General features: G+C 41.2%; 1 protein-coding gene across 1 annotated transcript in view; it reads right to left on the reverse strand.

Annotated features, from left to right (window-relative positions):
* AFG2A (AFG2 AAA ATPase homolog A) overlaps positions 1–22,792 on the reverse strand; it is a 165,067-nt gene that overhangs the window by 126,180 nt on the left and 16,095 nt on the right. The window contains 4 exon segments of the mRNA XM_066318207.1: positions 2,029–2,108; positions 2,447–2,500; positions 13,677–13,886; positions 18,024–18,178. Coding sequence (XP_066174304.1) covers positions 2,029–2,108; positions 2,447–2,500; positions 13,677–13,886; positions 18,024–18,178 — 499 coding nt within the window.

Raw genomic sequence — 22,792 nt, forward strand, 5'->3', positions numbered from 1 at the left:
TTGGCAGGGTGCTTTGAAGAACAAGTGCATTAAGTGATTTACTCAAGGTTATTTCACACCTGTATTTCTGATCAGAATTACATGTAGAATTACTCCCACAACTTAACAGTTCCAGCTTCTCTGGATTTCTGGACATGCCCTGGTAGGATCAGGAGAGGCTGCCTACCCAGGAGATATGGAATGCGGCACATTCTGCACAAAGCCCACAGCATCCTATCAAGGATTTAAACCAAGAGGATTTCAATTCTCACAAAGCTGTATTAGAGAGTGTTTTCACTGCCAAGGCAAAGAAAACTAATTCAGCCAACAGAGGGAATGGGGAGACAATATAAACAGGTGTTTCCTTGAAAACTTCAGCATGGTCAGTAATAGCACAGGAAATGGATCTCCAGAGGCCACAAATCGTTAGCATCTCTAGTGCATTTGCAAATTCCTACTGTGCAAAGTCAGCCTGTAAAAAAGGGCCATTTCTAATGAGTGCCTTGTCTGGTTTCCTACACCATTTAATTTCAGATGAATTTTATGAGTACTCTGCTACATATTTTACCTCCCATCTGGTTCAGATTTGACAATGAAATATTTGTGTGTCCCACCCTGTTCTTTTCAAAGCTCCAAAAACCAGATGTCTCCACCACAACACGACTGCAGCAGGTCACACCACATTCTTCAGCAAGCTGTGCCAGGCCTACTACCCCTCAAAGACAGTCCCAGGTAAGGTAAATTCAGGTCGTTTACTCCCTTAAAAAGCAAACAAACAAACTCAACACCTCCACAGCACTGTGTGAAAAGACTGTTTAAAAGGTATTATGGCTTAACATTCCAAGAGGTTTGATCTTGATGAAGTGCTGGTTCTGAAAGCCAAACACATTAACAATTGCAGCAGGGGATGGTATCTTTTCTGCCTCCACTGGCTCGATTCAAGGAAACAATTTTGTAATTTCTCTGTTACTTCAGTGCATAGCACTTCTGGGAAGCTCACAAATTTCACAGCTGCATACATTGAACATAAGGAGGATTCTGAGGAAAACATCCTCAATCAGATTTAGCATTTTCAACAAGAATGTTCACTTCTTAGCAGCTTCACAGGGCGGCTCTATGCTACATGTGATGCCACCTCCTGTGACACAAATAATTTATTTGCGTCATTGAAACATCAAAATGACACCTGTTATCCTTTCCTGAAGATACAAATGCCCCAAAGAATCTGTAGGGATACTGAGGGAGCTTCTTTCTCAGCAAAATGTTGACGTTTTCATGTGCCTTTAAACAGGACAAATACTTTCTAAATGCACCAATTTGGTAGTTTTTCATGCAAAATAAAACAGGATAAAAGTATTTACTGCAACATCAAGTAGTAGTTACATTTATAGAGAGGTATCTCCTAAGAAAGTCCACTTATGGAGCCTGTCAAATCTTAAATGCTGTAGCAGCAACTTAAACCTGCAATAATCTTACTTCAGACATGAGCTAAACATCTCTTGGAATTATCACAAAGCAGGATATTAAAAAAAATACTATTAACTGTTTGCACAATAATCCCTTCTTAATGTCACACATGAAAGGACACAAGTGTTCCCAAATCTTTTTATGAAGTTCTTCCCAGTCTGGCAAAATGTTTAAACATAGATGTAAATTTAGATATATGAGTATTCTCCTTTTGTGTTATGTAACTTATGATCATATTGTTTGCTTGATGGAGACACCAAATTAGGCCAGGGCAACAACCCTGGGAAAAGAAAGGCCTTAAGTTAACTGGAAATAAAAGGTAAAACCACAGACAAGAGCCAAAGAGCATGAGAACCAGTAGATTCATTCCTGCAAATGAGATGAGAAAGGAGCAACTCCATCAGCAGCTTACCTGTTTATGCCAAGGTAAATAGGCTTGAGTAAAAGTCACATGTTACCCTTCTGCATAAACAATGAAGATATTTAATAAAATAATTCTAGAAAAATAAATTTGCGATTGTACAGTGTAAGAATAATTTATCAGGAAATAATGTCTGTTATTTTTGCAACAGGATTACTTACTTTCCTCTTTCAACTGCCAAGGCATCTATTTCATCAAAAAAAAGAATTGAAGGAGACACTGCTCTGGCTTTCCTGAAGATCTATAAAACACAACAATGAAATACCCAGTTTTAAGGGATGGAAGCTGTTGCACACCTCAAGAGCTACAGAGCTTCACCTAACAGACATGAGCCTGTCTTGTCTTGTTTTTATTTCAAAACAGATTTTTTTAATAATACAGGCTTGTAGTAAAAGCTGCCACAGAACCCCAAAATCAATATGTATCACTAGGCTGATGCAAGAGAGAGCTAAATATCCCTGCTGTTTCATTTTCTTCTTTAAGCTTACACCAGAAGAAGTTTTTCAGAAAGTTGAACAGTAACCTCATAAGCAGAGAAGAATTATAAAGCCAAGGAAGCCCCAGCTTGCCCTTCCTCACCTCTCTCACTGCTCGTTCAGACTCACCAACATATTTATTCATCAACTCTGGCCCCTGCAAAATAAAAAATTAAAAAGCATGATACATTTGTATACAAAATGACTGAGACAATCTGCCAATGCTACACTGGTCATGATGTTAAAAAAATTCTGACATTTTCTCATTTGTAACTCTTATGGGTGCACTTTTACTTACCCTCTACCTGTACCAAGCTTTTTCCATTTATTTAGCACCTATGCACGTTGGTTAGTCCTCTCATCCTAATACTTTGCCAGTACCTTCATGACAAATGGAATTAACAAAAAAAAAATGCTGTGAGGTTCTTAAAAGTGCTCAATAACAGCACCAGGGAGCTGCAAATCAGCCAGAAGGACAAATTACAGTAAAGCACTAACTTGCACTCTCAACCTGCATCCTGTCCAACCAAGCACCACAAGAGTGACTTAAACCAATGTTTAAGAGCACTTCTTTGAGCTTGACACTCTGCAGGTGAAGCAAGAAGCTCCACAGCAGCACACCTGAAACCCATCCCTAGTGAGGAAGCTGTTCAGTGTCTGAGCTCGTGCACATTCCTGGTCTTCTGCTGAGGCTGCCAAGCAGGGTTATGAGTGCCAGCTGCTGTGGTGCCTGTTTATTCTCACAGCCCTGTCCACCAGGAACAGACTGGAGACCATAAAGTCAGCATTCCAGTCTTGAACAAGTACTTACAATTATAAAAAGTAAAACAATGGCAAATTCTCAGAGTATTTTCTGTTCTGCTGTATCCTGTAGGATAGGCTGCTTAAATAATGCTTCCTAATGGGCCCCAGCTTCTCCTGGGACTGGTAATGACTCATTGACTTCAGACTGGTTTGCATCAACATTGACCTGCAGCCACAAACAAGGATCACTATCTGCTGCCCTGAACGAAAAGAGCCAGTGCCTCCAATCTATTTTCCAGGCAACAACAGGTGTCCTTGTAATTTCCCGAGAAGAAACAACATCCTTCAGAGTCGGAAAGCTGAACCACCTCCTCCCAGCTGTGGGTGCCTTCAGGTAACACTCAGCCCAGAGCATAGTGCAGCTTTAACAGCAGGTATGTCACAATTAAGAATGTGTGGCAGACACATATTTATGCACTGGCAGTGACAGAGCCTCTGGTACAAGCCCTCTTTGAATGGGACCATCTGGACTTTGTTCCCAGGTCAGTGGAACACAGATTCATCACTTTAAAAATGCAGCACACTGGCTTTTGCAGCCTCCCCTCTCCATGCTCATTTTCATTCCTGCAGTAATAGTTAAGGCACTGAGTTTTCCCTTGACACTGAAAAACACCTGTGCTTATGTAGAGGTAAAAAAATATCTCCTCTGAAAAGCAAAGCACAAGTTATCTGATAACAGCAAAGCATCCAGGCATAGACACCATTTTTATTTATTTCTTTTCAAAGAGTTGTCCTTTATCCAAAGGACCAGGGGAGACAGTGCAGCAGCCAGACCTAGAGCACCACAAAGGCCAAAGCCACACTATAAAGGGCGGATAGGGCCAGCACTGTGTGCCTTGCCTGTAGGAAAGGTAAATTATACAATTAGCATTGTTTTCTTTCAGCAACATCCACCCTTAATGCTACTGCTGTGGTAGATAAAGTGTCACCTGGAAGCCTCCAAGGAATGCAGAACTGGAGCCTGGTGGGTACTTGTGTGGAAACAGAACTACTGAGACACAAAACCGAGGAACGCAGGAAAGAGAGAAGGGAAAAGCAAGGTGAGAGAGAGACACACAAAAAGAAAGGTGAGAGAGAAGCACAAAGCCTTTTGCTGCTATTAACACTGCCCAAGAGGGCAGTGCAGCAGTTAGTGAGGAGGCTGCAGCCCAGAGACAGCCCAGCTGCTCCAGGCCTTCATCTCAAGGCAGATGAAAAATCCGACAGCACGGCCCTGACAAATCCTTAAGGAATGAGAGCACAGTCCTCTCTTTCCATCCAGCTATTACAATGAGAATGCAGACTCTACCCACAATTATAGATTTCTCTCACTAACTTTTCCTTGGAGCCTATGGACCTTCTCTTTCATGCCTTTATTCCCATAAGTAATCTTCACATCAGTATTCCCAAGGAAGCCAACATCACACACATCAGTGCCAACGGTGTGCTCCTCTCCTATGACCCAACATCAAACAGCCTGTCATTTTCTTTTGTCTCAGAAGAAAAAAAAAACAACTTAAATCCAAAACTACTCTTTTTGGGCTTTAAGGTACAATATAATTTCAGATGCTTGTAATTTTATTTTTAATTAAGCATTAAAATATGATGAGGGCAACATCAAAGCAACAAATACCATTTTAAATGTTTCAAAGAGAATTATTTTGAATGCAACTTTTTTTGCTGTAAGCTCCTACATGAAGCTTTTCTCCATTTTTCTCTTCATTAAGCAGCAACTCCAGGTGAAATACCACTAAATGTTAATGACCTGTGCCTCTCTGTGGAGAATTTTCATGAAAATTGGTTTGAAAAGTCTCCTAGTTCACTCTTCATGAGGGATACTACATTTGAGTGTCACAGTTTTTATTGCAGGCAGCTCAGAATCCTTATTGCCCATGGCAAGAAAAGAAAAGGCTCCAAAGTAAGACAAAGGACACACAGAAGAGGAGGAATTGCTGTACAATTCAATCATGCAAACACTGAAAACCACAACACAAAAACTAGAAATGTTAAAAGCAGAGGTAGCAAATGAACTGGGTGAGCTCTGGTCCCACCTGAGCTAAGCCTCTGCCTTACCCTGTCCATACCTGTGCTGTCCTTCAGCTCAGATTGATGGCAGCTCTTATTTGAAAAATTAATCAGGACAGGCAGTCTACAGGTCACCACAAAGTCACCTGCTGGCAGCTGATACAGCTTCTCATTTTCACAAAGTTCATTTTTAGCAGACTTTCTTTGGAGGCCATGGAAGAAATACCAGGAGAGGTTTTTTGTTTTACTCTTCAGTGCTTTTCTAAATGCTTTAAAAATCAAATGACATGAGCTTGACTTAGCAAGCTGACATTTGTTGAAAGATCATTTCTGGCCAAGGGGTGAGCATAAGGATTCTTTTAAAAGCTTTTTATTGCTGTTGATAGACTGACCAAGAGGTGCTAGGAAATAATGGGCCAGTTTAATGCTGCACAGCTTTGTTCTCTCACGTGCAACAAGCATCTTCCATACAAACAGACAAGAAGAAATAAAACCTGTTTCTTGTGGTCATTTGCACAGGGACTCCAAAACCAGCAAAGGATCTGGAGCAGAAAATTGGCAGATGTAGTTGTAGCTTAACCATGCATATAAGCATTTGTGAGCTAGAGTCCACACTGACAGTAAAAAATCTGCCAATTCAGGCCCACTGGATACTGCTGAGATTTCTTTATGCAGCCTCAAAGTAGAGAGAGTTGCCAGGCACGCTCTGCTTAAAGACTATTCCATCCCCATTTACAAGATACATCCCTGTGTATCATGAAACCTTCTACTTGTTCATGGTCTGGATTGGATTAATTTCAATTTATTTTTTATTTTAATAAAAGAAGAAAATTTCTGACATTTAAAATATTATCAGAATCAACTCTTGAAAGATTAGCTGCACAGAAGATAAAAGCTTTGTATAAAGGCAGCAACACGAGAAAAGCTTGTGCACACATGATTTTGACAGAAGTTCTCAAAGCATTTTTAAACTGCAAGAGGGACGTCTGCTATCCCCGAAGTTAAAGAGTATTAGTCATTTTTCTGAGCAGGGTTTAAGACCACTTGCAGATTTTTTTCCACCACTTGCCTAGGAAATTTAGTCAGTGCCTTCTCTTCCATAATTTTTTTTTTTTTCCTCTTTTGACAATCAGGCAAGTTATGCATTTAGGCTTTCTGAGTCACATGGGCACAGCTCCAGATGTCTCCAGCACACAGCTCAGTCTAGACTCTTCAGAAATACGATGATAACCTCACATACAGGTTCTGGGGTCTGACACAGACACATTAAACTGTCTTAGCCACAGAGTACAATTCCTAGGTTCTAAAAGTCCAACTAGACAGTTTTTATCACATCCAATAGATTATTACTACAAGATAATGCACAATTCCTTCCTTGCCATACTTAAAGCAGAAATGATCAAACAGACATTAAAGTAGCAGTCATCATTAATATTTAATTTCAAATTATGTTTCTAGAAACTGAGCTCTGTATTGTGAATCTCAAAAAGAACAACAAAAGACAGAGGCGCCAAAATTATTTTTCAACCATTTACAATGTGTTGTTCCTAGGGCAATGCACAGTGCCCACACTCACACATGGGTATCTGAGTTAGACATTCACCTTAACTGATTCGGGCAGACAGACATTCACCTCTCAGGTGCCATGGGCCAATTTCTCTTTAGACTGCTGGAGAACCTTAGACATCCAGCTCAGGGGAGGAAAGTTTGATCCCACCCCACCAATACACCCTTCACAGAGTTAAAACCAGCATTTTTTTTTAAATTCTTTCCAGTTTCAACACTGAAGGTGAGACAGAGTCATGGAATCGCAGAATAGCCTGGGTTGGAAGGGTCCTTAAAGACCATTTATTCCAACCTCCATGCCATGGGCAGAGACACCTTCCACCAGGCCAGGCAGCTCAGAACCTCATCTGATACAGCCTTGAAGAACTTCAGGGATGGGTAATCCACAACTTCTCCAGGCAACCTGTGCCACTGCCTCACCACCCTCACAGTAAAAAATTGCTCCTAATCTATCTAAATCTGTTCCATTTTAAACCCCACCATCCTGCCCAGTATCCTGTCATTACATGCCCTTGGAAAAAGCCTCTCTCCATCTTTCTTGTAGGCTCTGTTTAGGTTCTGGAAGGCCACAACTAGGTCACTCCAAAACTTCCCTTCTCCACATTGAACAATCCCAATTCTCTAAGCCTTATGGTCTACTCCAACAACACTGAAGAGACTCACGAATTAGTTGGTGAGTCTTTTGGCACCATAACCTCCAAGGCAAAATGCTATTCCATCCCTCCCACAGTCCAACCAAAGCAGCACACGACTCAGGGCAGCTGCAGGGAAGCGAGTTCACAAGACAAACACGGTGACTTCCTTTATTTCAACAGTAAGGCTCTTTCTAAGGCAGAGGCTGTACATGTGTGATTTCGTAATCGGTTAGGCTGCATAGAAAAATATTTGCTCAGAAAACCCATTCTATTTGCTTGTTAAGAGTAAAACTCACCTCTTCTCTTTCAGGTCTGCTTAAAGATTTAATCCCCATCCCTCCCAGCTTCTCAGCACAAGGAAACCCCAGGCTGAGCACCATGCACCATTTTAATCACTTCCTCTCCCTCTGCCCAGCATTCCAGAAGACCTGAAAAACTTGTTGACACCTGTCTGGGGTTTGGAAAACTTCAATTGCAGCAGGTGATTTGGGCTACAAAGTATTTAAGGGAGCAAACTGGCAAAACCCTGTCATTCCCAATCCCTGCAGTGAAGTTGCTACAAGCAGCAAGGTCAGACTGCAAAGGCAACTATAATATCCACCCTTCTTTATTGCCATGCCTCAGAGTCCACTTGTTTGCCATCTGCCTTGACCAGCAAATTCCAATGACTTTTCCAATAATCTTTTGAGGCTTCTTTACACATGACAGAAGCCAGGATTTGGGCTGCAGAATGAACTGACTGGAAACATTGAATTACGCTCACTGCATGCACCAGTGCCTTCAGAGTGCCTTTGGCATCATCAGAGCAGGATCAAAAATCACACAGCAAAAGCACACAAAATGAGCCAACCCTGCTGCAAAGCCTATTTGCTGAGACTTCACACCTCCAGCAACGCTCCATTCCTCCACTGGTAACTTGAGGAGAGAGAAACTAAGTGCTAATAAAAACTAAATTTGCCAGGTAATCGAGAAGGGACAAAGAAAGAGAGATGCGGATTATATTTAACCATTTTCTGCCTGCATATTCACTTTTGGTAAGCGTATGGTAAGAATGGATGAATGATTTCTTTTTAGTTGAGTAAAATATGCAGAGAGCTTCAGGATTAAAAGAGTTCATCAAAGTATCTCAACTTGTTATCCCTTGTAAAAATGTCAAATTTTTCAAATAGAGTTATTTTTACTACCTGCTAATTAACTAACATGTTACTGTAAATGTGCTACTGTGGATCTTTTTAGAAATTTCCTCAAATGTTTGCCAAAATTTCTCATAAAACCACAATGCTTCTGCATTTTTCGACTTATATGCCTTGCTTATAACTACTTAGAGTCGCCAAGCTTTCTTATTTTGGGCTTCTGCTCACTGAAATCCCCATCAAAAGGCTAAGCTATCTCCCCAAAACTCACTGACAGTTCTTCACAAAGCAAAGCAGTCGACCTTTCCAAGCCTCATTAATCTGTTGGAGCTGCCACAGCCAAGAGCTGAAGGGAAAAGTAGAGGAAACTTGAACTGGAAAATATTTTGACATAATTGACCCAGATGACAAACTAAGCTTAAGCACATGTCAAGCACGGGGAGTGGTACAAAAGCATCAGCTGGGTGATACAGGAAGCCAAACCAAGCCAAGGTGAAGTCAGAGGCCTGGGAACAGTGTATATTTTTGTAATTACTGCTAATTGAAAAAGAAAATATTTCCTCAGCCCAAGCTCTTAAGTAACAGCATATAAAAGGTCAAGAATATTTTCTCTTTTTTAAAAAAAAAAAAAAAATTAACCTTCCTGTCCCATCTTTCCCAACATTAAATCACACTGTAGTTGGATCTCCTAACCATTGTTTCAAATTAAAGAAAAGTATAGTTCTCATCATCTGTACTAGTGGTTTGCTCACTGCTGCCATCCTTAAACACTCCTTACTGTCACAGGTGTGTTTAGTTTTCTTTGTTTTGTGTGGTGGTTTTTGGTTTTTTTTTTCAAGTATTGCTTCATCCTGTTTACAACAATTACTGTGTCTCACTTAGCTGAACTGCAAGGCATTTAACTTTTTTAAATTTAAGCTGGTTTTTGTCACTACCCCTAAGTAGGTCTTGCCTTACTTTTGATTTTAAACAGGCAAATGTTAAAAAGCACAAAGCAGCAAGAGGAAAAATGATGTTTCTGAAACCTTCACAAGCATATAGAAGTTACATAATTTTTCTTGCTGTATATCTTATAAACTCAGGTAATCTGCTTGCTAGAGAGAAAACAGAACTCCAAGTCCCCATAGATCAGACCATCACAGCTGGGTGATGGAGTTTATCTGGATGGGTACCCTGATGTGCCTCCCAGCCTGACATCTTAAGAGCAGACTCCAGTGTTCATTCTGAAATAGGTTAAAACCAAAAAAAGCTCAATGGTTTTATTACTTGATAGTAAAGTTAAGGACCTAAATAGCACAATATTAGGAGGGGGAAAAAGTTCTGCACAGAGTCTGCAAATTGCTTCCCAGAAAAGCAACAGAAAATCTGTAAGGAAAAGCAATACTCATTTGAGTCTTAGCACAACACAATGACACAGGATTTCTTAAAAATAAAATAAACTAAGAAATTTAAAATCCAAGAGGGCAGTTGTAACACATTTAAATAAACTAAGTCGCAAAACAAATGCAGAGATAATTATCTATGCTATACAGCAAGGTGGGTTTCTTCCAAAAATATAATAATACCACAAAAATCCTATCAGTCTCACAGAAATATAGTGCAAAAAAACAGCTAGTCAAAGCTGACCCAAAGTGCAGGAACTGTCAAATCAGTGCACAAAAATACCTACCACATAAATAGTCAAAAGAGGGAATACAGTGACAAAGGGTTTCATTTCCTTCATGTCCAGTTTCAGAAAGCTAGATGACAGCTAACGCAAAAATGTCAGAGAGACAGGTTGTATATAACAGCAAGGTGTCATAAGCCTGGCAGAAGCTGAAAATTTTATCCCCATCATATTCATATGGATACATCCAATATCTGTATATAAGGGTTTTTCCTTACTAGCACAAAAAAATGCATAAAACACATTTCAGAAGAAAATTACAAACTTTGGGACAAGAGGATTGTGAAGGACAAAAAGTGCAGAGAAGGCTGACTGAAACAGGCAGTCAGATCAAAAGCTATTGATAAGTCAAGACTGATGTTCAACCCTGCAGAATGAAAAAATTATCCTAATCCATTCCTTACACTCGCTTGCATCCATGACTGCAAAACACTGAAAAATCTCCAAGTAGCTGAGAACAATTCAGTTGCCTCCTCTGTAACAGAGATTTGGAGGGAGGGAAATAATCCAGATGACCACTAAAACCCTGAAAAGTCTCAATGCTACAAGAGATTTAGAGAAAGGGGTTGGCAGGAAGGAGCAGGAAGAGCCATCCCCTGGAAAGCAGTTGACAACCTCCTCCCCAGTAAATTTAGCAGATACATTGTATTAGAGACAAAGAAAGTCAAAAGAAGTAACAAAAATAAACTGTTCCCCCTAGGAATTATATGCAAGATTGCTTTGTAAAACAAACCAACCAACAAGCTGCTTTGCTCTGGAAAAGCAAAAGGTCACCAATCTTGGTGAAAATACAGCTATAAAAAGTTTTTGGCCAAGTATCAAAGACTATGTTTACAAAAGGGCCACATTCATTGTAACACTAACCATTCAAACCTCACAATAGATTTCAGGAGAGAACAGGATGCAACGTCAAACATCTGTTATCACATTATTTTCTTCAGCTCCTCTGCCCAGAAATGACATGGAGACTCAGCCCATCTCCCAAACCTCATGAGAGGCCAGTCAGACATGGGCCAGAGGCTGCCTTGTGACAGCTTCCCATGCCCAAGACGGCTGGAAAGGTCACATTTGAACAGTTTGCTCATAACCCAGGTGAAACGTCTCACTGAACAGAGTCAGCTGTCCAAACTGCACAGACACATCTGGCAAACAAAGCCTTCTTGGAGGCAGGCTGGGGCAGGGGCAATACCTGCTGCACTGAAGCTGGACAGCAGGCTCAGACAAGGACAGCACATCCAGCACTGGCGGGAGCTGGGACTTACTGTGCCTGTGGCTCTTAAATGCAGTGTGCAGAGGCAACAAGGTCCAGCCTTCCAAAAATCACTGGACAGAAACAGAACCGATTTCCTCTCAGGCTTCACAGACAAAGGGAGAGGCAGCATCCAGCAGAAGGCTCCCAGAGCTAGAGCTGTGCCTCCTCCTGCAGGCCCCACTCCAGAAAGGCCCAAGAACCTCTGCCCTCTGCACTATCCCACAAGAGTATCCTACAAGCTGTACAGCAGACACTTTTCATCAGAATTACTTACTCCAGAGAGACTGGAAGGAAAACGCAAGTCTGAAAAGTAAATCATCAAGAATTGCACTTTCATTTCAAAATGCCTGATGTCAGTTCCAGAGATGGATATTCAAGACATTAACGTAGAGAACGGGAAAGTTAATAGGGCTATGTGCAAGAAAAGAAAAATCCCCTCTCCAAAAAAACCCAACAAAACAAACCAAAACCCCACATATTCATCTACTTTGTATTTATTGCAGGAACACTTGCAGTGGAAATTAATTCATGCCTGTTGTGCTTGAAAAAGTGCTACAGACGATGTTTAACACATTTAGTACATGATGGATGTTGTCTTTTTCTGTCCAGGAAACAAATGTGAAGTTGGAGAAACTAGGCTATGTTCCCTTCCTGGAGTCAACATGTCCAAGGTTGGACACACTCCAAAGATGTGCTTCTTGAAACATCTGTATGTTGAATATTTGACCAGTTCCAGGCCAGGGGATTTAAACCAACAGGGAATCATGGGCAGTTTCCTAGAGCCAGACACTTCTGCTGCAGTTTGTCAATGATGGGGGATGTTGCACGTGCAGAACTCCACCACAGAAAAATGCTGCATTATGGTACACCAGCATTTCCAATCATCGCACCTTCAGTTACCTCCTGGGCAGCATGAGCCACCCTTCACTTTCAGACAACTGCATCAGTAAAAAGGTCTGACAGTGCTATGATTGAGGGATACAAGATACCAACAACATCCATTTTAACTGGGTTTTTTTTCCAGACTACTACCTTTTTTCCCCATCCTCTCGGGCAGCAGTGCTTAGGGTGAGACAAAGAGGAATGTTTTCTTTTAAGCAGAAGCAGAGGAAAAGGTTACCTTGTTTAACAGTAACTCTGGAGCCCAAATAACTACTTTGTCTTTATGGAAGAGGCAGTAAAGGTCGTGTTTCTTAAGGGATGAGGTTTCCAAGGCTGCCCTTGTTGATGTGACTGTGACCCAGAGGGCTGCCTGCAATCCCAGGGAGCCCAGGCAGTGAAGAGCTGCTGGCTTCAGGGTCAACACAACTGCCTCTGCTCCCAGAGAGGATCCACAGCTACAGTGTGCCTGAAAGGATGGGAGGAGGAGGAAACTGTGCAGAAACTAACACAGGAGGCTCTGTGACTAAAGAGATGGTCAACAGAGAAGGGGACGTGATATTACTGCTGAGGAGGAGATACTTTCAAAATACTTAAACAAATGTTTTTTCTTGCACTTCATTAACATTCTGACACAGCTGCAAGACTACCCCATGTGGAATCACTCTGCTATCTTTTTTTTTTCTTTCCTATGCAGTGAAGCTCAGCATTATTATTAAATAACTTCCATTCATGTGTTTTCCATACAATCCACAGTGATCAATTACACTGATTCATAAGCAACAAAATCCAAATTTTTTCTATGCTAAGTGTTTCTTAACGCTGAGAGAATATCCCATTTATCCAAGAGTATTCAAGATATAACTGATTTTGCAAGCTTTCTGAAAACTGATGAAGTAGAACTATTTCTCCAGAAAAAAGGGCAAACAGGACAAGAAAAATCTGTAATGAAACACGAACAGTGAGATAAAGAAAGTGACCTTCCTGAGGAATGAAAAGGAATGTAAGAGATTAGATGATAGTATTTCCATGCACGCAAGTAATTATTACAGTAAGAGCAGCTATCCACTATCCAGCGTCACTCTTCATTTACATTGCTTTAACTGCAGTATTAATATTGTTGCCACTTTTAGGAAGACTTTAAACAATACCAATATTTAAGATGTCACTCCACAGCTTACCTGTCTATCCAATGTATGTGCTGTGATAAAATAAACAACAGTTCTTTTAACAGCATACAAGAAAACACAAATTTACATTATATGTACAGGGTGTTTACTGGAGCATATATAGCGATTTGAAACATTTTAAAGACACTGGATTTTAACACTGGAAATTGGTAAACCATCAGCTGTTAGGCAGGAGTTAAGAAAACGTGAGTCTGAATGGCCTACCTTCACTGCCAAGAAGTTGAGGCCACTTTCATGAGCCAAAGCTTTTGCTATCATGGTCTTTGAGCACCCAGGAGGTCCATAAAGCAGGACACCTTTGGGAGGCTGGATTCCCATTCGGATGAATGACTCTGGATGTTTGAGAGGCCATTCAACCGCCTGCTTCAACTTCAGCTTGACATCTTCCAGTCCTCCTATGTCTGACCAAGACACCTGAGGAACAGAGCATTTTTGCTGAATTCAGACCACGCAGCAGAACTACTAAAAATGTAAACAGATCAAGAACGCTCTGTAGAATGTGTACTTGTTCTTTAATGAAGTTGTTTTTAATGAGTCACACCTTCAAAAAGTCTTTATTAAGCAAGAAGCACAAGACAGGCTTGTCAAGAATACAAAAAAGCATGTGATATGTCCTACCCAAAAAAGCAGACAGATCTAAAACCTGCCACACCTCTTCCTACACAGCTATCAACTAGCCTGAGACTTTTCTCCACATCCTCCTAGCCTGCTCTTCCTCTGGTCACCATCCACTCCCATTCACTTCAAGTATTAAACATGTCAAGGCACACCTAAATCAAATCATTTTCTGCCTTAAAACATTCTTCCAGAGGTTTGCTCAACATAAATCATCCTTCAGCTCTGGAAAGTGAGTTCCATGTGAAAAGCAAGCAGAGTGTTGCTGAGAAGTAAGGTATTGCCTTTCCCCTGAGCTGAAATCTGGTGTCACCCTTGGTTTGTACTGATTTTCTCCTGGTGCCAGGACAAGGAGTGAAAATCAGAAGTAGACAGTCTCTGAAAAAGGCAATTCAGCCTTCTATTGAAGTGGATGAAAAAGAGCATTTGGATGTGGTGCAAGCACTTTCGTTAAAGACAAGGAAACTTCAAATCAAATAAAATTTCTCTTAGATTATCAGACTTCGACGTCGAAGAAAATTACAAAGAGAGCAGAGAGCAAACAGCAAACACAACAGAAGTTTGTGTTTGAGTCAGATACCCAAGTCTGGTTTAAATATCATTTAAAAAGATGTATTACCTATCCCTTCAACCCTTGATTCTATGTAGGAGCTTTGTAAACCACACAGAACTAGATCTTGATACTCTTTGACAACCTTTTCTGAGGGAAAGAGAACATAAACTTGTTCTCCTTTTCTCAGTGTCAATCCTTACTCATATCTGACAAAGCATGGACTACTCATTCCTATCATCACGTCTTTCTATCTAGACAAAGACTTTGACAAACATGAACAGGACCATCTTGAAATTAAAAAGGCCATCATGAACTCCTTTTAAGTTTCAGCAACAGAAGGCAAGATCTATTAGTAGTACTTTACGTGCACATAAAAAGCCAGGGAGAAAACACTTATATGCTATTTTTACCCTCTTAAATATTCAGTCATTTACCCTCTGCAAATATTCAGTGACCTGAATATCATTCAGGCATCATTCAAGTAAGTTTTCAGATCCAGTACATGTCATTTAACACCAGCAAAAGTGACAGAATTCTACAGAAAAGGTGAAGAAAGGCCACCTTACATGAAGCAATCTGGAGACTTCTTCTGACTTTGCTTACATTTTAAATTCCAACAGTACAAGGCGTGGAATCGGTGGGGCAATTAGAAACAAAAGTATTAGAAGCAAAACTAGCTAACAAACCATTACCTTCACATTCTGGTGAATTCTAAACAGAACAAATTTGTCCTCATTTCGAAAGGAGAGAGGTAAGTGTGTGTGATGGGAGGGAGGTTGGAGAACAGTCGGCCAGCAATAGTTACACTCCTCTCACCTGCACAAGAACTCAAAGGAGAGGTCTTGCAACACCAGCAATGAGGTGTGATGTTCCATCACTGTGGAAATGGCTTTAAAGATTAGCCTTGGGGCTGGGCTCACACATACAAAACCAGCTCTCTGCTACAGTGTGTAGGACACCAACATTTCATTACTGCTGCAATCTTTAGCTCTCCACAGGTCAACAGAGCTCAGAGTGCGATGCAGAGCAGCAGTTCCCCAGAGGTTATTAAGCACCAGTAATAAAGAAATAAAGCAGACAGGCAAAGGATGTCTTATCCAGAACTTTTTGGCTGCAAAGACACAAATCTGAGTGTTGAATTACAGTAAAGGGAGTGAAAGAGGCAAGCAAAACCCACAGCACTCCCTGAAAAAAAATTCAGAAAGACCCATAGGAGAGGGAGGAACAGCAACTGCAGTGCAATTCTTTAAAGAACTGCAGTATTAACTTCCTGATTTATAATGTGCATCCCCTCTCTCCTAAATCCCTGCTACAGAAAAAGCAGCCTTCTAAAAAAGTTGTAACACACAGCAAAGTTCAAGAAAGGCTCTGTAAAAATGGAAGGGAAGATACCACACAGAACGAGGCGGCAAGGATTTTGCATCTGCCTTAGTCACAGCCAACAAAATTCAGACACAAGAGGAAGGAATTGTGGCTTTATTCAGAAGTTACTTTTTGAACTCTTGTCACTTGATTGGCACACGGCTACTGCACAGCAATGAAATACGAAAGAGCCCCACCATCTGAAAAATGAAGTTAAAAATCAAAAAAAAATCTCATGTATGTCAATGGTTTCACTTGTAAGTAACTACATAGGCCAGAAGTCTCAACCACACATCAAGGGGGATGCCAAGTGAGTACTGTATCTGCAATAAACACCTAAAAAGCTGATATTATTTATGTACCTCAAATTCCTGTCCTCTCTTTGGGAAAAAATATCTCACAGCTTATAATTTATTTAGAAGTTATTTTTAGCAAGGATTTTTTAGATGACAGCATTTGCAGAGTATCTTGAGATGGAATGGAACCTAAAGATCATCTACTTCCAAACTTCTTTCCTTTGGTAGGTAACATGGAAGGGCATTCAATCTGTTCCACCCAGTACTTAAGATTCTGCTTGAAACTCACCTCAGGCAGCAAGCACATGGCTTGAAATTTACCCTAAATCTTCAGAGAATATGCATTACTTCGCAGGTCCTGTCAGCACAAAAACAATCTCCACTACACTGTTAACAAAGGAATGAATTCCAGCAGGACCCCAATAACTCAGTGGGTGTTTAACAAATAAAATCAAGTGACAATTAAGGAAGCCACTAGCAGGATGGCTCAGTGAACAAGAGAAGTACGTTGACCAGGACTGAGAACAGATTTCCTGTAGTACCTCAAGACCTTGCTTCTACCTGCCTGTGGTGTGCCGCTGGGCAGCATTCCACCTGGCTCCAAAGGGGCTGGAGTGCCTGAGAGGCACAGCACAGGGATAACAACATGAGCCCACAAGCCAGCAGCACAACGAGCAAAGCAAGCATCAGTCACTCTGGCTCTCAGCAGAACCACGTCGCCTTGAGGATATTGGTGCCATGACACCATTTCCAGGAAAAGCTGTTTGGGGCCAGCCCAGGCAATTCCACCCTGCACAGCATGGACTCTTAGCAAGCCAAGTGTGACATCCGAGCTGGCTGTGTGCAGCATCCGGTTCACAGATTTTATTTCCCATTCCTATAAGTTTGGGCATAAGGGTCTACAGTTGTGCAATCTAATTCCCAAATGACTCATTTTCATTCAATGAAACATAAATGTTTTCTTCTAGGGCTTGGGGAGCTGCTGAGAAACACCAGCACAACTGCTCGCAGAATCAGGATTTAGTCAGATTAATACAAAGTTCTTTTGCTCAATCTTCTTAACATAGCTCAGAGCTGCCTTAAACCAGGTCAGTTCCCAGCCCAATTTATGTTGGGTCTGCTACTGAACTATTACTATATGTAATTGAGAGGGCAGTGAGCAGGGTAAAGATGAACCTGGCACTGCCAAATGGACTGCTCTTATAAAGACAGTCACCTGATAGGTGACTCTTTGGCAGTGATAATCAGCCTACAGCATAGAATTCTGCCTTCACTTAAAACCATATGATGCCACTGAAGACATTCAGGCCACATCTACATTAAAATCACAGCAATCAAACTCTTCACAGCTTTGTTTCAACACACTCTGGTTACAAATGCTAACAGTTGGTTTCTGCTTTATTTTATCTCTGTTTTCCAAAGGCTCAAACTTTCACGGCTGTTCCGGACTTTCTTTGAACATGCATCTGAAGACTTTTACCCCATAAACCCACTCAGCATAAAAAACTACAGATCAGGAGATAGGATCCTGCACTCCAAACTCTTCCTGAAGCATCAGGAGCCGTTCTGCAAACGGTTCTTCAAAATTATAAACAAACACTCAAACAGGAAGATGACACACAACACGAACCAGTAAATTAAGGCTTCCATTCCATAAAATCCCACTCTTCCCTCTCTTTACATGGCCCTGACAATGTTGCCACAGCATTGCACAGAACGACTTACTTTTGGCACATCAATTGCCACCTCCCTCATGGCGCTGGGCCTGACATCGTTCATCCCCTGCAGGAAGTCATTGAAAGCAATCATCACTGACCCAGCCACCGCCGTGTCCCACAGGCTGGGCCGCCTCCCCAGCGCTCTCCGCAGCGCGTACAATCCTAGTGAAACAAAAGAACATGGAAAAACAGGTGGGCTTCCTCCTGGTTCTCACAAGCAGAGCGTACCACACACAAACATAACACAGCACTGGAAAGGAAATGATGCTCAAAAGAGTGTCTCGGTGCTGGGCCTGAACTACGTCAAAGGACACGCAAGACACTTCTGATGAGAGAGCACAAAAAAGAGGATTTAACAACCACAGACAGAATATAAGTTGTATCTGTTCGAAAAGACAGAACAATACAGCCTTGCTCCTGTTTTCCCAGAGATTAAGCTCGCAGGGCAAACACTCCAAATGTCCATACATTGATCTGAACACATTTCTAAACCACAGAAGAGGTGCAATGAACATTCAAGGACATGTAAAAATCAGCTCACAAGAAATCCACAACCCTGCCCACTTCCCTATTATCAGGACAGTATCTTCAAAACTTTTTTTAAAAACCTCATGAGACTGCTTTAACTTCCATTGGAACCATATTTTTCCGTGTAGTAAGATGCCAGACACCTGCATTTTTCTTGATATGGAACAAACATTCCCTGTGACACTCAACGGCTCTTTGTTCCCTTCAGCAATTACATTTTTCAAACGCAGGCAGAGCTTTTACCCACTCTTTTGTTTGGGCAAATCACTCACATACAGTATCTATAAATCTTGATACTAATTTTTAGTTTCCTCCTATAAATCAACCCTTCAAAAGCCACACAATTCCCACCTACTCACACATCAATACATCAATACCCCCCGGGCAGGACCGAGCAGTACCTGTTGGCTGCTCCCAGGCATTCCCAAGAGAGCAACTGCAGCCCCCATTGCGTAAGATGCCCAAAAGCAGGATGGTTTCCCCTGTATAATTATCCCTTTTAAGGCCTAATATAATTCAGAGTTTTATTGCTTCTGCTTCCAACCCTGTCCTGTGACTGAAAATGTTAATTTTTTTTGTGTGTGTATACTATTACATGATGAGTATAATTTTATACACAGGTATACGCATATCCAGATACGCAGCATCTGCTGACAAGTGTTCCAAAACAAATGAGGCACTTCATACCACACCAGCTCACCTTGCATGACCATAAAAAGACAAACATTTGTTAAGTCTCTTCTATATTTAACCAAACCAAACATCAATTAGTGCTACATGAAAGGACAAAAAAAGGGATAAGCCATTTCTGAAAATAGACGTGGTTTTAACTTTCAGCAGATTGTTGTCTTTTTTTTCTCTGCAGAGGCACTGGTAGACACAGACATGCAAAGTTTCTGACAATGACAGGAATTTTGCATTTCCTGCAATATATACAACGTGTGAAGAGACATAATATGTCCCCTGTGAAGCAGTACAGCTGGTGTCTCTCCATAAAGTGCCAATTACGGCAGTCGGAACACCTGCATCCAATACCCAAGCTCTTAATACAATAACAGAAAGAAAAAAAGTTTGTAATCCAGGTTTCCCCTTGCACAGAACACCCAAAACTAACAAGATACATAAATAAAAACATTCCATGAGGCCAAGGAGAAAAATGAAAATCTGGTCACCAGAGGACAAATATAAAATGTAACTGACTCATTTTAACAACTCAGGCAAATTTCATGCTTTTCCTTGCCCATTTCCTCCCCTGAAGAAGTCATTTTAAGAGAAAAAAAAAAACCAACAAAACAACTTAAATAGATTCACCGCCCCAGATTTAAAATTTATATCCAAACAAATAACAAACTTGACATATTATTCCAGTATCATTGCAGCTAGGACTTTGTGGGGTGAGAGTGGGCATTGGGGTCCAGTCTTGTATTTTCTTTCAGGGCAGTCAATTCACAGGAATCTCAGTTTAAAAAAATGCAAGTAAATAACATCACACGAAATTAAGGTACAGAGAAAACAAATAAATGATAAAGATATCTGCTTATTTCTATACCAATCTACTTCACCAAGTGTCAGTGTAGCCCAGCACTCATTTGATGCATTTTAAATGTCACAGTTATTTTTTTTCCATAACATGAGTAAGTCTTAAAATCAAGCACATTTATTTTAAAATTGAGAAAGAATAGCAAATAAAAATACCCAAGGAGACCACTGCTCTTAAGGTTTGTTACTGCCAGTGCTACGAGGAGTATGAGTGAAATTTCAGTCCTCAGCAGCGGGTTTTGAAGGCAACGGCCTTGATCCAGAACAGGAATAAAGAGGTCACAGCTTTCCAAACAAAGCCGGAATTCATTTCAGCATGTGCATGCACATGCCACTGCACAGGTCATCATTTAATTGAAACAATGTTTTACATTAAAACAATAATAAAAAACAGATTGAAAAAGAAAGCATGATTCTTCCTGTTTCCTCCTGTTATCATAATCATTCTTTCCTGCACTTCAGATTGACCTCTAACAAGAGGGGCGGGACGGGGGACTCTCAGTAAGAGGAGAAGGATACGGCCAGTGGCTTGCCAGAGGCAGGAAAACACATCCTTGTCTCCAGACGCTGAAAGATGGATTGAATGTAAGGACATGCAGGCTAGGATGCAAACCCTGCTGCCAGAAGCAGTGCAGAGGCAAAGGAGGTGGAACCCTACAGCAAAGCCATGTTCACCACTACACAAGTTATAATGCAGATACAAACAGCAATGCCTCAGAAAACATCAGGCACCTCCTGAGTGTCTTCCACAGGGGAATGTTTTGGGTTGAGCATAATGTCATTGCCGTGAACTGACTCTGAGCACAGCATTCCTTTAAGCTGGCTTGCTGCTTTTCAGATGTTACTTCAGGGTTAATGAGGATCAATAACCCTTTTGGCAGTGCCTGGGTGGGGCTCAGAAGTGGGCCAGTGGGTTTTCCCCGTTTTATTCCAGTCCTGCATGAGGGGAGGAAGGACTGAAGTGCAGTTTTCCTGCTGAAGGGTCAGTGGGACTTCACACAGGCACAGGATACCTATTTTGAACAGAGATTGTGAACAACACTGATCCTCAGTGAAGCAGCAGTGGAAAATCCTGGTTTGGAAAAAAAAAAAAAAAAAAAAAAAAAAGGAAAAAAACCCCAGCATAATAAGGCATGCATGATTACAAACAATGGAAAATAAACAGTTTGTTCCAGCCCAGCAACTGTGTGTTCTACCTCACCGACTCATCCTGTCTGTCTAGAACAGAGGAAACCAAGTGGACAGAGGGGAAAAACCCAGCAGAAAGCCCTGTCCTGGTACAGATGATCCTTCTTTGGTACCAGGCTACATACAAGGTCAATAGCATTGTTTGCCTGTAAGATTTTAGCCTAGCTTGGCTAGGTTTTGGCACATTAGGTCATAATAACAAATATCCCAGCCTAAAAATAGACCCTACAGCACTGCTGTATTTGTCAGAGTCTGTGTATAATTACACATCATTGTAAATAATGGGAAGCAGCCACTCAGAATGACCAACGTATATACTTTAGGTCTCCAAAACAGAATATATACACAACACTTGTGGAAATAAACTGAGCCCAACAAAATGGTTAATCATGCATCTTTTACTGCCCATCAGCTGTTCCTTTTGCAAATCCACCCTGTCTGGACTTACTCTACCAGAATTCCAGTACCAGAATTTGTACGTAGCTTCAAAGAAATTGTTATCTTCTTGTAAGATTGTTTACAAAGGAAATAGTTCTTCTTTCTCTGCTAATCTGGCATTTCCCTTCCAAATTCTTCTGGCCAAACCCAGAAGACACACACTGTTTCTCCCTGTGACAGCTGTCAGATCCAACGTGATCCTCTACCTGGCTGGCAGTGGAATGCTCAACAGAAGGGCATGGATGGGTAAGATCCCAGCTTTCTTAGGGAGGGGACATCTTCCTCTGCTGCCAGATCTTTACATACTACACTTCAAAGTTTAACAGATTTAGGCATAGAAAAAGCATTTCATAAAACTTAAAATCAGTTTATAAATCTATTTTAAACTTTTTTTTTTTTAATTTAACCTGTATGTAAAACTGTATTTAGGAAAAAAAATCAGGACACAGAAACCTTGACTTTTTGCTCTCAGAACCATATTCTGCAATCTGTCTTTAGCTGCCACAGCTATATGGGAAAAATCCCTGAAGAGCTTTCGTGCACTGTTTGCACAGGAAAGATAATGCCCTTAAATCCCTTGTAACCATAACATTGCAAATTCACTGGGCTAACCTGAGCACTAACCTACTGCAGGGATTACATCCATGATTTATAGTCCTTCCTGAGGAGCCCTGGCATTTGCTGGAACATGTCTGTGGAGCTGCCTGAAAGCTGCTGAGAGGTGTGACAGGGGAGGGCAAGGAAGGAAGGAAGGAAGGAAGGAAGGAGGAACTGCCTTTTCAGAACTTCTTTCGTAGAGGAAATGGTTTATTCAAAGATCAGGTACACACACACACGTCATTTATCCCGACACTGTGACAACAGAGGGAAATAAGGAATACCAGACTGCCTGTTCCTAGCCTGCTCACAGACAAAAATGTACCTTAGGGTGGTCACACGTGTGAGGAGAAAAACAAGGACTTGCCAGGCTACCAAAACAGTAAGGGCAGAAAGACAAGAAGCAACAGCTAATGGCTAACTGCCCAGTCTAATTGTAATTAGGAATGTTGGCAAGGGATACAGCTAAAAATTAAAGCCAGGAGA

The sequence above is a fragment of the Sylvia atricapilla genome, chromosome 4, assembly GCF_009819655.1.
Source record: "Sylvia atricapilla isolate bSylAtr1 chromosome 4, bSylAtr1.pri, whole genome shotgun sequence".
Taxonomy (NCBI): Eukaryota; Metazoa; Chordata; class Aves; order Passeriformes; family Sylviidae; genus Sylvia; species Sylvia atricapilla.